The sequence below is a fragment of the Pelophylax lessonae genome (assembly GCF_965119305.1).
Source record: "Pelophylax lessonae genome assembly, chromosome: 13".
In the NCBI taxonomy this organism is placed as follows: Eukaryota; Metazoa; Chordata; class Amphibia; order Anura; family Ranidae; genus Pelophylax; species Pelophylax lessonae.
In genome coordinates, this window is record NC_138780.1 from 75,353,421 (window position 1) to 75,366,973 (window position 13,553).

At 48.2% G+C, this 13,553-nt stretch overlaps 1 protein-coding gene across 1 annotated transcript in view; it reads left to right on the forward strand.

Moving 5' to 3' along the window:
• Nucleotides 1-13,553, forward strand: part of LOC309543186 (cytosolic phospholipase A2 zeta-like) — a 166,771-nt gene that overhangs the window by 136,674 nt on the left and 16,544 nt on the right. The window contains exon 19 of the mRNA XM_082242594.1: nt 4,368-4,554. Coding sequence (XP_082098720.1) covers nt 4,368-4,554 — 187 coding nt within the window. The remainder of the gene's footprint in view (nt 1-4,367; nt 4,555-13,553) is intronic.

Here is a 13,553-nt window from a genome sequence, read left to right on the forward strand (position 1 = left end):
GCGTAGCCTCGTGTCTCCAGCATGGGGGCGGCCATGTTTGAGGTGATCCAAACACCTCGTGGAGCTAGGGGAGGCGCCGGAAGGCGTGCAGAGGGGCGGAGCCGCCTCCTTTCTTCCTGGGCAGCCAGCCAAAAGACTTCCTGTTTGTCAAGACAGCGCTGTAACCTGTTGCAGTTAAACTCTGAGCATCAAGTGGTGAGCCTGGGGGTCTATCTCTCTCTCTCTCTCTCTCGATCGATAGGGATCCCTAGCAGGTAACACTAAGGGGCTTTTGTGGCGCTGGGGGTCTGTGAAAAAAAAAAAAAAAAAAAAGTTTTTTATTTTTGAATTATATTATCCGGGAAGTTACTGGAATAATCATGGACCCTGCCACACAAATTCCCCCACCTGTTTCCCTCGAGGGGGCCACGGGACCCGCCGGTGCACAGTGTAGAGGCAATTTTGGAGTCTATGGTGGCTCGGGTGGAGGCGGCCTGTCAGGGACGAGAGTCAAGGAAGCGACCCCCGCCTACCCCTATATTATCTGACACCTCTGACTCAGATTCAGAGATGGTCACTGCAGCTGCAGGTCCCTCTGCAAGGGCTGTTACCTCAGGTAAAGCTCCCTCAGACAGTGAGGAGGACGTTTCTTCTCCCGCTATAATTCAGGAAGAAGCATTGGTGGACGCACTAGTTGTGGCAGTGCAGGAAACCTTAAAACTTGAGGTTTTACCAGCAGAAGCAACTGATACAGAGATTCCTTTTGGTACTAACAAGCCCATCAAAACGGTGAAGGTTTTTCCTGTACCCAAGTGTTTTGGTAATAAGATTAAAGGAGAATGGGAGCATTCTAAACGTACCTTTACTATTTCCAAGCGTATTGCTAGACGCTATCCGTTTGAGGAATCCATCATTAAGAAATGGACGGTACCACCAGTGGTGGATCCACCTATTTCCAGGCTGAATAAAGCCACGGTTATCCCAGTGGAGGACACTTCGTCCTTTAAGGATCCGGTGGATCGAAAGATGGAAGCAGAGTCCCGCACCATCTTCTCTCTGATAGGGTCAGCATTTAGACCAGTAATTGTTATTGGTCTAGTTTCCCAGACACTTACGGAATGGGCGAGATTGGTACGCCAAGACCTTAGGGGAAAAGATATTCCCCAGGAAACATCTGATTTGATGGAACAGATTATACAAGGGCTACAGTTTATCTGTGACGCAGCCTTGGACACTACTCCCCTATTAGGGCATGCATCTATGTCAGCGGTAATCCTCAGACGTGTGCTGTGGTTAAAATGCTGGTCAGCTGACCTAGGTTCCAAAAAGACCTTGACGAATCTCCCCTTTCAGGGGAATCGTCTATTTGGGGCCACCCTAGATGAAATCATTAAGGATGCCACTGGGGGCAAGAGCACTTTTTTGCCACAGGCTGCTAAAGCTAAAGGACCTCGCAACAAGCGAGGACCTTTCTTTACCGCCCATAAAGGGTTCGCACGCCCGGCTGGAACAAGCGGGAAAGGCAAGACTCCTCCAGGAGGGTTCAAGAAAGGCTGGTCGGACAAACAGAGGACCAACTCAGCCAAACCCGAAGCAAAGGAGTACACAGCCTGAAGGTGCGCCCCCACCCGGTTTGAGGGTGGGGGGACGTTTTCACCGGTATTCAGGACATTAGATCGAGCATCAACTACTACTACCGGTGCGATTCTTCCCTTCCAACATTTAAGTACTACAGGGAGCGGTAGTCACCGTTCCCTGAATAGATCTTTTCCTTTACCTTTTCCTAAGATTAGTCTCAATTCCCCACAGGAATCGGATCTGGTTGACCAGACAGGCCAAGAAGCCTCTAGCCGGGTGACTTCGGTCCCTGAGGTTCAACCAGAAAAGATCACCCTTCCTGATAGCAATCAGGTATCTGATAAATGTGTGGGAACAGAAAACGACCAGACTTTCTCGGATGGTCGGGGCCAGATAGCTCTAGGGACGCCTGGTTCAGATCCAGTCAGCACCAGTGGTCCTAGAAATTCTAGGCTGGCCTCGTCAAGCCGGCCTGGCCGACTTGGACAGGCTAGTCGCAGACGTTCCGTGGGAACTTCGTCTCAGGGAGTGTCTGTGGTCTCAAGGACCAATTTACCATCGTGCTTTACAGTCGCTGGTTTTAATGGCCTGGCCATTAAGACCCAAGTACTGAAGGACAGAGGTTTGTCAGCTTCAGTCATTCCTACCCTTATTAAAGCAAGGAAAGCGACTTCCAGCAAGGTCTATTATCGCACATGGAAGACTTATATTGCGTGGTGCGAATCTTTAGGATTTCCTCCACGTACCTATTCGGTGACTCGAATATTGGCTTTTTTGCAAAAAGGGGTTGAGCAGAAACTAGCCTTGAGCACCATCAAGGGTCAAGTTTCAGCATTAGCAATCTTCTTTCAGACACCTTTAGCTACCAAGTCCTTGGTGCGGAATTTCATCCAGGGGGTGCGGCACCTGGCTCCACCAGTCCGCGCGCCCTTACCGCCCTGGGATCTTAATTTAGTTTTGTCGGTTCTACAGAAACCTCCCTTTGAAAACATCAGGGAGATTCCCTTGTTTACTTTATCCCAGAAGGTGGCCTTCTTGGTGGCTATCACTTCTGCTCGCAGGGTGTCAGAACTGGCTGCATTATCATGCCAGTCCCCATACCTAGTGATTCATAGGGATAAGGTAGTACTTCATCCTAAGCCATCCTTTCTTCCTAAGGTGGTTTCAGATTTTCATCTGAATGAAGATATTGTACTACCTTCCTTGTGTCCTTAGCCCAAGCATCATCGGGAACATGCGTTGCATTCCTTGGATGTGGTTCGGGCAATCAGAGTATACCTGAAAGCTACGGAATCATTCCGTAAGACGGATTCACTTTTTGTGATCACGGATGGCCCCAGAAAGGGTTTGCCTGCATCTGCCGCGACCATTGCCAAATGGATTAGACAGACGGTGGTACAGGCTTATTCTATTAAGGGTCAGAGTCCTCCGTTCCCTGTTAGGGCGCACTCCACTCGAGCGCTCAGTACTTCCTGGGCCTTTCGCCATCAGGCGTCAGTGGTCCAGGTATGTAAGGCGGCCACCTGGTCGTCCGTACATACCTTTACAAAATTCTATAAAATTGATGTGACGGCATCGGCGGATGCCTCATTTGGCCGCAAGGTTTTGCAGGCCGCAATTTGAGGAGACCGGTGGTCTACCTCGAGAGTTTTTTTCTGTTTGAAAAATTTCTTTTTTGTTGAGTCTCATCATTAAGGATGAGCATTGTAAACTTCTAGTTGGCACCGGTTGGGCCTTCTAGATTGGGATTTGATTTCCATTTTCCCACCCCTCATTTGTGATACTGCTCTGGGACGTCCCGAAGGTGCTGTATCACCGAGGACTACGTCTGTCAATGAGCGATAGAGAAAAATGGATTTTTGTAAAATCTTACCGTAAAATCCTTTTCTCTTAGCTCATTGACAGACGTAGTCCCCGCCCCTCTGTTTTGGAGTTGGGTTGGGTTAAAATCTCTAAAGACTGCTTTTTGACATAACTGATTTGCTGAGGCAGAGAGAGAGAGAGGATATACCCTCTGGGACTGCCCCTAGGGTGTGGCCAGAGCATTTTAATTTCCTGTCTAGTCCTGCTCCTGTGGAGGCAACATAACCCGAAGGTGCTGTATCACCGAGGACTACGTCTGTCAATGAGCTAAGAGAAAAGGATTTTACGGTAAGATTTTACAAAAATCCATTTTTTTTGTTTTGCTATTTTTTTTCCCCACGAAAGTGGAGTTACTCTTTATATACTCCCAGCAACCAGCCTCAGGTGATGACTAATTACAAATGGCTGCTGGGAAGCACCCACTAGTGGACACGTGAACAACAAGTTAGAGGTCTGGGAGACACAGTGCCACCAGCAGGTGAACCCATTCCTGACACTTGCACTTATAAAGAGTCCCAAATATGCCCACAGTTACCGCCCACTCCTCCATTCATAGAAGCTGTATTATAGATTCCATCAATGAACAGCGATCTATGAATGGAAGAGATGGACCTTTCATTCGTCAGCCTATCCTCCATTCATTGAGCACTTTTCATTCATGGAAGCTATAGTATAGTTTCTAAAAATGGAAGAGGAGAGCCAAATGGACAGGTATATCCAGAACTTTTGATGAGGGGAGGGATTTCAACGAGGACAGCCGACACCAGCACAAAGGACACTTCACACTAAATGTAAGTACTATCCCTTGTGCTGTTTTTTTTTTTTTTTCATTTTTGTTTTTCGATTAAATGTTAAGTAAAGGTACGCTTTGAATGTGAAAAAAACTAGGAGTGCACTTACAGGTTTTAACTAGGCTTTTTGGTACAGTTGTATTATTTGCATTTCAGGTGCTGCATCTAACCAGAAAATACTGCAAGGAGAGGGGCATTTCATTTCCCTCTATAACTGTGAGTGAGCAGGATGAGCTGAAGCCGAAGGAATGCTATGTGTTCATGGACAAAGATAATCTACACTCTCCCATAGTAATTCACTTTCCCATGGTGAATGACACATTCCGCACATATAAAGAACCAGGTAATTGCTCAGAACTGGGATCACTTGTCCATCAGCTGCTGTGTAAAAATGCAAAAATGATGTACATTTATACCATATTTTTCAGTAAAAAATTGAAAAAATATTACTCAGTACAAAATACATAGCACATAAACATACATGCAAATAAAGTATAACTTACCCTTAGCAAAAGTGTAGGGTACCCTGCTCCCCAAGCCCTGCATCAGGTCACCCTTATGGAAAATTGCCTGCATGGGCTAATCCTTTGCTTCATAAAAACCCCCTAGGCAGCTCAGATAATGGTGTTAACTGTACTTCACTTGCTTCCTCATTTCCCACTACCATTATTGGTTCAGAACATTCTGTCACGTTTCCTATCCCTACCTCCAACAAATACTGTATGGCCCTTTATTGAGGGACTTAGACAGGTATACAAAGGAAGGAACCCACCCGGGGTCAGTACGAACTGAGGTTATTGTAGCACCACCCCAATCCAAGAGGACAGTGACCCAATTACCACCAGTTCTTTATCAGAAGTACCTCACACTAAAAGATTGATAGAAAAATGAAAACTCATAGGGAAAAACAAAAAAGACAAAAAATAGATAGTGGAACAAGCACTATAAAAATCTATCATTTATCTTCCCACCCTCTGATGGATATGGAGTGCTCTGCTTTGAGGAAGGGTCCCCATTTTTTTACCCTATTCAGTGGCCAATAAATTTGGTCTGTTTGAAGATTTAAACAAATTCATGCAGCATTTGACGGTCAAATGTCATTATATATCTAACCAAGAAAAAGATACCAACAAGGCCACCGCTGAGTAACTTGTTGACCCCAGTACCTCTAACACCTTTCCTCCTGATTAGGGGGTGATGAGGACATTTTTTTTTTTTTTTTTTTACTGTTTCGTTTTTTTTCTCTTTCAATATCTCTTTTATTGTAATTTTCCACAAAATAGTAATACACATACACAGAAAATAAAACCACAAAATATCAACATAAAATGTTGCAATAAAATTATTGATCATAACATTTTGCCTACAATAAAAAAAAAAAAAAAAAAGAAAGAAAAAAGGGGGGGGGGGAGGAGGAAAGGACAAGAAGAGAAATAGGAAAGGGGAACCTTCCATCCAACGTCGATCTTATAATAAAGGGGAGACCTGTTCCCCATAGCCCATTTGCGTTTTATCTCATGATCAATAAATTCATTACTACTAAGCAATCCTTACATTAACACACGTACCATATCTAATCCATTGTCACCATACATCTTAGATTGTTTAGCCATGGATTCCATCTAACTACAAATATTTTCTTCGCCGAACTTATAGTAGCCATAATTTTTTCCATCTCACATTGCTGATTAAGTAATGTAACAATATCAGATGGAGATGGCATCTCCTGAGATTTCCATCTTCTTGTGATTAAGAGTTTTGCCGCTAATAAAAGATGTAAGACCACTACTCCGGTACTTTATAGGTATCTCATTGATATTTAGATGCAAGATCGCCATCTCAGGACTTGGAATTATGTTTTTTTCCACAACTTCTGAGATCATAGAGAATATTTTGTTCTAGAATGCTCTAATCGATTTACACTCCCAAACTATATGGAATAGCGTCCCTTGTTCACCACACTCTCTCCAACATAATGCTGGAGTTAAGGGGTAAAATTTGGAAAGTTTAGTAGGAGTCAAATACCAAAAATTTAAAGTTTTTTGATATAATTCCCAATGATTAGTACATTTTGAGGAAGCATATGTGGCAGCAAAAGCTTTTAGCCAGTTAGTTTCCGGGAAAGATTTCCCCAGTAATTTTTCCCATTTAAGAACAGTAGTGGCTTTAGAGTAGGTGTTGTGCTTGTTCAGTATATCATAAATAACTGAAATATCGTTGGCAGTAGCCAAGGGTGCTTGATACAACTTGTATATAGAAATTGGTAATTTAACATATGAAGGAAGGCTATTTTTCCGTAGAAAGGAAAATATTTGATAAAAGCTCAAAAAAGCTGACGGTGGTATTCTATACTGGTGAACAAAATATTCAAAGGGATGAATCCCTGTTTCATTATACGGATCTTTCAAGCAATTAACACCCTTTCCCAACCACAATTTTATATCAACATTTGGGATGAAGTACGTGAGAACTGAAACGGGAGTAGGGAATTCACATGTCGCCCCATGTTCGGGAGGCGGACAAAATACTTTTGCCCACGTTGTATAGGCAGTTTGCACTGTAATAGATTGGATATTGGGCATAACAGCTCCAATCATTACAGCTATCATTGTGGTCCTAAGATTTTCTTGATTACAATCATCCGCCTCTAATCCCAGCCACAATTTATGCTGCACAGGCGTCCACCAATATTTCAATTGATCTAATACAGATGCTTTATAATATGCAGAAACCCAAGGAACTCTCATGCCTCCTATGTCTCCTCATAATGAGGGACGCGCATCAGGGTGGTTTTCCTTCCCATATAGTTTGATTGAAGCACTTTTGAACAGAGACACAATATTGGGGTGGTAAGGGAATTGCCAACGTACGAAACAAATAAAGTAGTTTGGGAAGTATAATCATTTCTCTTACGTCCTCCGACAGTCGCCGCCTCCTCTAAGTCATCACAATTGGGTATTGTCCACCTATCCGTAGGAATAGCTAGGCATATAGACTTAGTCAAAAGACATTAGCATGTACACACCAACGGGGGCTGTCCCATCTGGTCAATACCCCCCCTGCATCATCACTCCCAACTCAGTTTTAGTTTGCCTACCTTTCAGGAATAGTCAGGCTCCCTTGTGCTGGGGCTTCAGTCTCAGCCTTCCTATATCTTTCTTTTGATTTTCTTTGAAAAATTTCATTTTTTTTCTCTCACTTTACTAGCTGTTTATTTTGTCAGCTTTAGTGTTAGTTTATTCTTCGGATGAAGATGGATCATGCGGTGCTGGGATTCGGACTGGCCGCCCTGGTTCTCCAGGGCACTGAGGGTCAGATGGACCCCCAGCCCACCATCGATCGTTCAGCTATGGTTCGCCCTGGCATTATGAACGACCCATCCCTGTTCGCTGCAGGGATGCAGCCGTGAGGTGGCTACCTCACAGGACTCGTCTGCGCTGCTGCAGCGTCATGTCCCTGGCTCACGGCACTCCCTGTCAGGAGAGGACAGAGGTTTATCCGTGCATAGAGGCTCCCCCACGCCATCAGGTACAGGTAAGTACTTTTCTGTGTGGGGCCTCTGTTTGGGGTGGCAGTCTGTGTTGCTGTGTGTCCCCATGTCTGTGCCTGTGTGATTTCCTGTGCGATCCCTGCGGGGTTCGTTTTGTGCATATTGTATGTTTTTTACTGGGGGTCCCTGTGTCACCTTAGGTGCATGTTGGGGGTGCAGACGTGCGTGTTGTGCGGCGACCGCTGCGGGGGTACGTTCGCGCGGTCGCCCATGTTTTTTACTGCACATGGCTATGGCCCCTCTGGGGCGAGTATACAGATCGTTTTGGCACCCTCCGCTGCCATTTTGTGGGCTGTAGAACGATCGGGTCGGCCGCATGTCGGCGGCCATCTTGGTGAAGCCTCAATGCATTTCCTATGGGCAGCCATTTTCCCTTAGGTCTGGCTTATAGCCAGCCCCTTCCAGCAGCATTTCCTTTTCCTCTCAGGCAGCAAAGGACACAGGTAGCAACGATCTGCGGGCTCTGCACTGCATCTCTCTGTCTTCTTCTGCATACTGCTTCTGGCTCAGTTTCTTTCTCCTTTTGGGGGTCTTCATATCTGTGACAGTAGCGGTGGGCTGCGCATTCCGCAGCGCTATTTAAGGGGACAGTACATCATTTTTTGCACTGTAATTTTTTCTTGTCTTGAGCCATGGATTCTCAGGAAAGCAAGTTTCCTCCAGCTTTAGTGGGGGGCCCCAGTTCTCCTGTGGCTCCGCTGCGACCTGATTTAGCTGCTGTAGTTGCGACTTTAGTGGCAAATATGGAAATGCTGATGTCTGAACGGGCTGCGAGAAAACGGCCCAGGCTGTCTCTCTCTTCTGATTCAGATGGGGATTTGGCTGCTGCTGCTGCAAGCGTGCCCTTTTCAGGGTCCCGCTCATCCTTGGACCCCCCGGGGTCTGAGGGGGAGGCTGAAATGGAGGGTGTTGACACATCCTCCCCAGGGTCACCTGAAGAACGGGCGACCATGGATGAGTTGATTGTTTCTGTAAAAGAAACCTTGCATTTGGAGGATGAGCCCACTCCTCCGGGTGTTGTGTCCTCTTTTGGGACGCACAGGACCCGCAAGTCTGCGCAGGTTTTTCCCTGCCCAGCTGAATTTCATTACACTGTTAATGAAATGTGGCGCACGTTAAAACGTCCATTCGTGGTGCCTGGTCGGTTCAAATTGCTTTATCCTTTTGCGCCGGCTACGGAATCGCGATGGTGTGTGCCTCCACAGGTGGATCCCACTGTGGCCGTACTGAACAAGGCTACCTTGGTTCCTACAGAGGATACTCCGGTTTTCCGGGATCCCACGGACCGGCGGTTGGAGTCTCTAGCCCGCCATTCCTATACGGTGGCGGGTTCGTTGCTCAAACCCGTTTTCGCGTCCGTTATGGTAGTTCAGGCGGTAGCTGATTGGATCAAGGTGCTTAGAAGCAACCTAGTGTCTGACGACGTGCTGCCTGCCCGACTGGAAATGGTGGACCAGATCCACTAAGGAGTCATGTATTTGTGTGATGCAGCCTTGAATGAGGCCCCCTTGGTGGCTCGCCTCTCGAGTGTCGCGGTGCTTAACCGGCGACTGATATGGCTGAAGAGCTGGTCGGCCGACCAGTCCTCACGGAAAACAGTTGCTGATTTCCCCTATGCTGGTTCTCGCCTTTTTGGTGAGGCGTTGGATACCCTGGTGAAGGGCGTCACGGGGGGGCAAGAGCACTATGCTACCCTAGAACCCGAAGAACAAGTCCTTCCGGGGCAAGCGGGGTTCTGCGCCTAGATCCACTCAGGGGTCCTTTCGTGCCTTTCAGAACCAATCCAAGGGCAAGCCCTTCAAGGCCCAGAGCAACCAGAAGAAGCCCTGGGCGGGTAAGCAGAAGACCGGCAACGCCGGCTCGGCGGGACACTCTGCCTCTGCCTGAAGGGGCGCCCTCACCCATTTCCGGGGTGGGGGGACGTTTGCGCGGTTTCCTTCAACCTTGGCTGCTCCAGGTATCGGACAGGTGGGTCCAGGAAATCGTTCGATCAAGTTACAAGATCGAATTCCTTTCCAGGCCAGCGGACAGATTCTTTCCCTCCAATCTTCATCTGCTTCCGGGGCGTCTGCAGGATTTGCATCAGGCGGTGCAGGACCTGCTTGCTCAGGGAGTGATTGTCCCGGTGCCTCACCGGGACAGGTTTTGGGGGTTTTATTCGAATCTGTTCACTGTGCCCAGGAAGGAGGGCAAAGTGCGTCCTATTCTGGACCTGAAGGCGCTGAACCGCTTCGTGCGTGTTCGAAAGTTTCGAATGGAGTCTCTCCGTTCGGTGGTGGCCTCCTTGAGTCCAGGGTAATTCCTGGCTTCAATAGATCTGAAGGATGCGTACCTGCACATCCCCATTTTCGAGGGTCATCAGTGGTACCTTCGGTTTGCTATCGCAGAGGACCACTACCAGTTTGTGGCGTTACCTTTCGGTCTCGCTTCGGCTCCAAGGGTCTTCACCAAGGTGTTGGCACCGGTTCTGGGCCTGCTACGGGCCCAGGGCATTGCGGTCCTGGGGTACCTGGACGATCTGCTTCTGAGATCGAGGACAAGCCAGGACCTTGTGCGCGACCTGTCCATCACGGTACAGACTCTTCAGGAGTTCGGATGGACCATCAACGTTCAGAAATCAGCGTTGTCTCCGTCGCTTCACCTTCCCTATCTGGGAATGGTTCTGGACTCTGCTCAGGCAAAGGTGTTCTTGCCGGAGGACAAGCTCCGGACTTTGCAGGACGAAATCCGGTCCCTCAGGGACAATCCTTCCTCTTCACTCAGGGCCTGCATGCGGGGCCTGGGTTTGATGGTGTCGGCCTTCGAGGCGATTCCCTTTGCCCAGTTTCACACGCGGGCTCTCCAGACGGAGATCCTGGCCAGGTGGGACAGACTTCCTCAGTCCTTGGATCTGGAGGTCTCCTTGAGTCGCCAGACCAGATTGGCTCTTCTGTGGTTGATCCAGTCTCCGGCGGTGGCGGAAGGCAAGTCCTTCCGCCCGGTGGTGTGGACAGTGGTTACCACGGACGCCAGCCTGTCGGGCTGGGGTGGAGTCCTGGACAACCTGTCTGCCCAGGGCACTTGGTCGGAGGAGGAATCCTCCCTCCCGATAAATGTGCTGTAACTAAGAGCAATAAAACTGTCTCTTCAGTGGTCAGACCGTCTCCAGGGCCTGCCTGTTCGTGTACAGACGGACAATGCTACCGCGGTGGCTTACATCAACCACCAAGGGGGCACCAGGAGTGCTCGAGCGGCCCGGGAGGTGTCCGACATTCTGTCTTGGGCCGAGACTCATGTCCCGGCGATCTCGGCAGTTCACATTCCGGGTGTGGACAATTGGCAGGCCGACTATCTGAGCCGCCAGACCCTGGACCAGGGGGAATGGTCCCTACACCCGGAGGTCTTTCAGATGCTGTGTGTGAAGTGGGGATCCCCAGATGTGGATCTGTTCGCATCCCGGTTAAACCGAAAGGTGGAAAGCTTCGTGGCAAGAACGCGCGATCCGTTGGCGGACGCCTCGGATGCGTTGGTGGCCCCTTGGCATCAGTATCGTCTGATGTACACCTTTCCTCCGATTCAGTTACTATCCCGGTTCCTTCGCAGATTGGCCTCGGAACCGCGCATGGTGATTCTGGTGGTACCGGACTGGCCTCGCCGGTCCTGGTACGCCGACGTTGTTCACCTAGCAGTGGCACCTTCGTGGCGCCTGCCTCTGCGGGAAGATCTTCTGTCTCAAGGTCCGATCTTCCACCCTGCTTTACGGTCGCTGGTTTTAACGGCCTGGCTGTTGAGACCCAGGTCTTGAAGGACAAGGGTCTCTCTCCAGAGGTTATTCCTACCCTGATCAAGGCTAGGAAATCTTCCTCTGGTAAGATCTATTACCGTACCTGGAAGGCCTACTTCACCTGATGTGAGTCCAGGGGGTTTTCCCCTCGTTCTTACTCGGTGTCGAGGATCTTGGCTTTCCTCCAGTCTGGAGTGGATCAACGCCTGGCGCTGGCCACGATAAAGGGCCAGGTGTCAGCACTGGCGGTCCTTTTCCAACGCCCTGCGGCGTCTCATTCCTTGGTGCGCACCTTCATTCAAGGTGTGCGACATTTGGCTCCTCCTAGGAAGGAGCCTTTACCTCCGTGGGACTTGAATTTGGTCCGGTCCGCTTTGCAGCGTGCTCCCTTCGAGAATATCAGGGAGATATCGTTGCCTCTGCTGTCAAAAGGTTGCTTTTCTTGTGGCGATCACTTCGGCTCGTAGAGTGTCGGAACTGGCGGCGTTGTCTTGCCGTTCCCCTTACTTGATAATTCACAGGGATAAGGTGGTTTTGCGACCACTCCCATCCTTCCTTCCCAAGGTGATCTCTGATTATCACCTTAATGAGGACACTGTCCTGCCTTCGCTTTGTACGAAGCCTAAGCATCCAAAGGAGATTGCCTTGCATTCCTTGGATGTTAGGGCGATCAGGGTTTACCTGAAGTCTACGGAATTCAACTATTGCCAAATGGATCAGACAGACCATTGAGCAGGCTTACGCCTTGAAGGAACGGGTTCCGCCCTTCCCTGTTAAGGTGCACTCTACCAGGTCTTTGAGTACTTCCTGGGCCTATTGGCATCGGGCCTCGGTGGCCCAGGTGTGCAAGGCGGCGACTTGGTCGTCGGTGCACACTTTTTCCAAGTTCTACAAAGTAGACGTTCTGGCATCAGCTGATGCTTCCTTTGGCCGCAAAGTTCTCAGTGCGGCTGTGCCATGATGGACCCTTGGTTTTTTCCTGGGTCCCTGGCTGTTGGCATTTGCTTTCCTGGGCTGTTGCTCCTGTTGAGCATTGTTTGTTGCTGTTGCCCAGTTGGTTCTTACAGTGCGTGTAAGATTCCTTTCTCTGATGTGGGTACTGCGTTGCCTTTTCTATGGTTGCGTCTCCCACACCTCATGTCTATACTGCTTTGGGACATCCCAATTGTGATGACTTAGAGGAGGCGGCGACTGTCGGATGACGTAAGAGAAAACGGAATTTTTGTAAAATCTTACCTGTAAAATTCCTTTCTCTGAGTCCTCCGACAGTCGCCGCCCCCGCCCCTCTTTTGGGGTTCTTATTACCTACTGCTATACTACCAAAACTGAGTTGGGAGTGGTGATGCAGGGGGGGTATTGACCAGATGGGACAGCCCCCGTGGGTGTGTACATGCTAATGTCTTTTGTCTTTTGACTAAGTCTATATGCCTAGCTATTCCTACGGATAGGTGGACAATACCCAATTGTGATGACTTAGAGGAGGCGGCGACTGTCGGAGGACTCAGAGAAAGGAATTTTACAGGTAAGATTTTACAAAAATTCCGTTTTTTAACATAGCCACTCTGCCTGCTACAGTCAAATCTTGAACCTTAAGTTCTCCAATTTGTCATGACAAAGTGTCCAGAAAGGGTTTATAATTATAATCATAAAGTTGGGAAATAGATGAAATTAAATTAATCCCCAAAAATGGTATATACAAAGACCATGTAAAGGAGAATTTTCCGGTTATATGTTTCTGTACTGACGTGGGTACATTAACACTCATAATCTGTGATTTTGTAATATTTAATTTGTAATATGATACTGCACTAAAATCATTTATCATTTTCTCTACTTCTATTAAAGATGAAGCTGGATTTGTAATGATTAACATGACCTCATCAGCAAATAAGCTAATCTTATGTTCAACTTCAGCAACTTTCCACCCTGTTATCTTTGCGTTGCTCCTAATACTCTGAGCAAAAGGCTCCATAAGCAACGCAAAGACAACTGGTGAGAGGGACATCCCTGCCTAGTCCCATTGGTTATT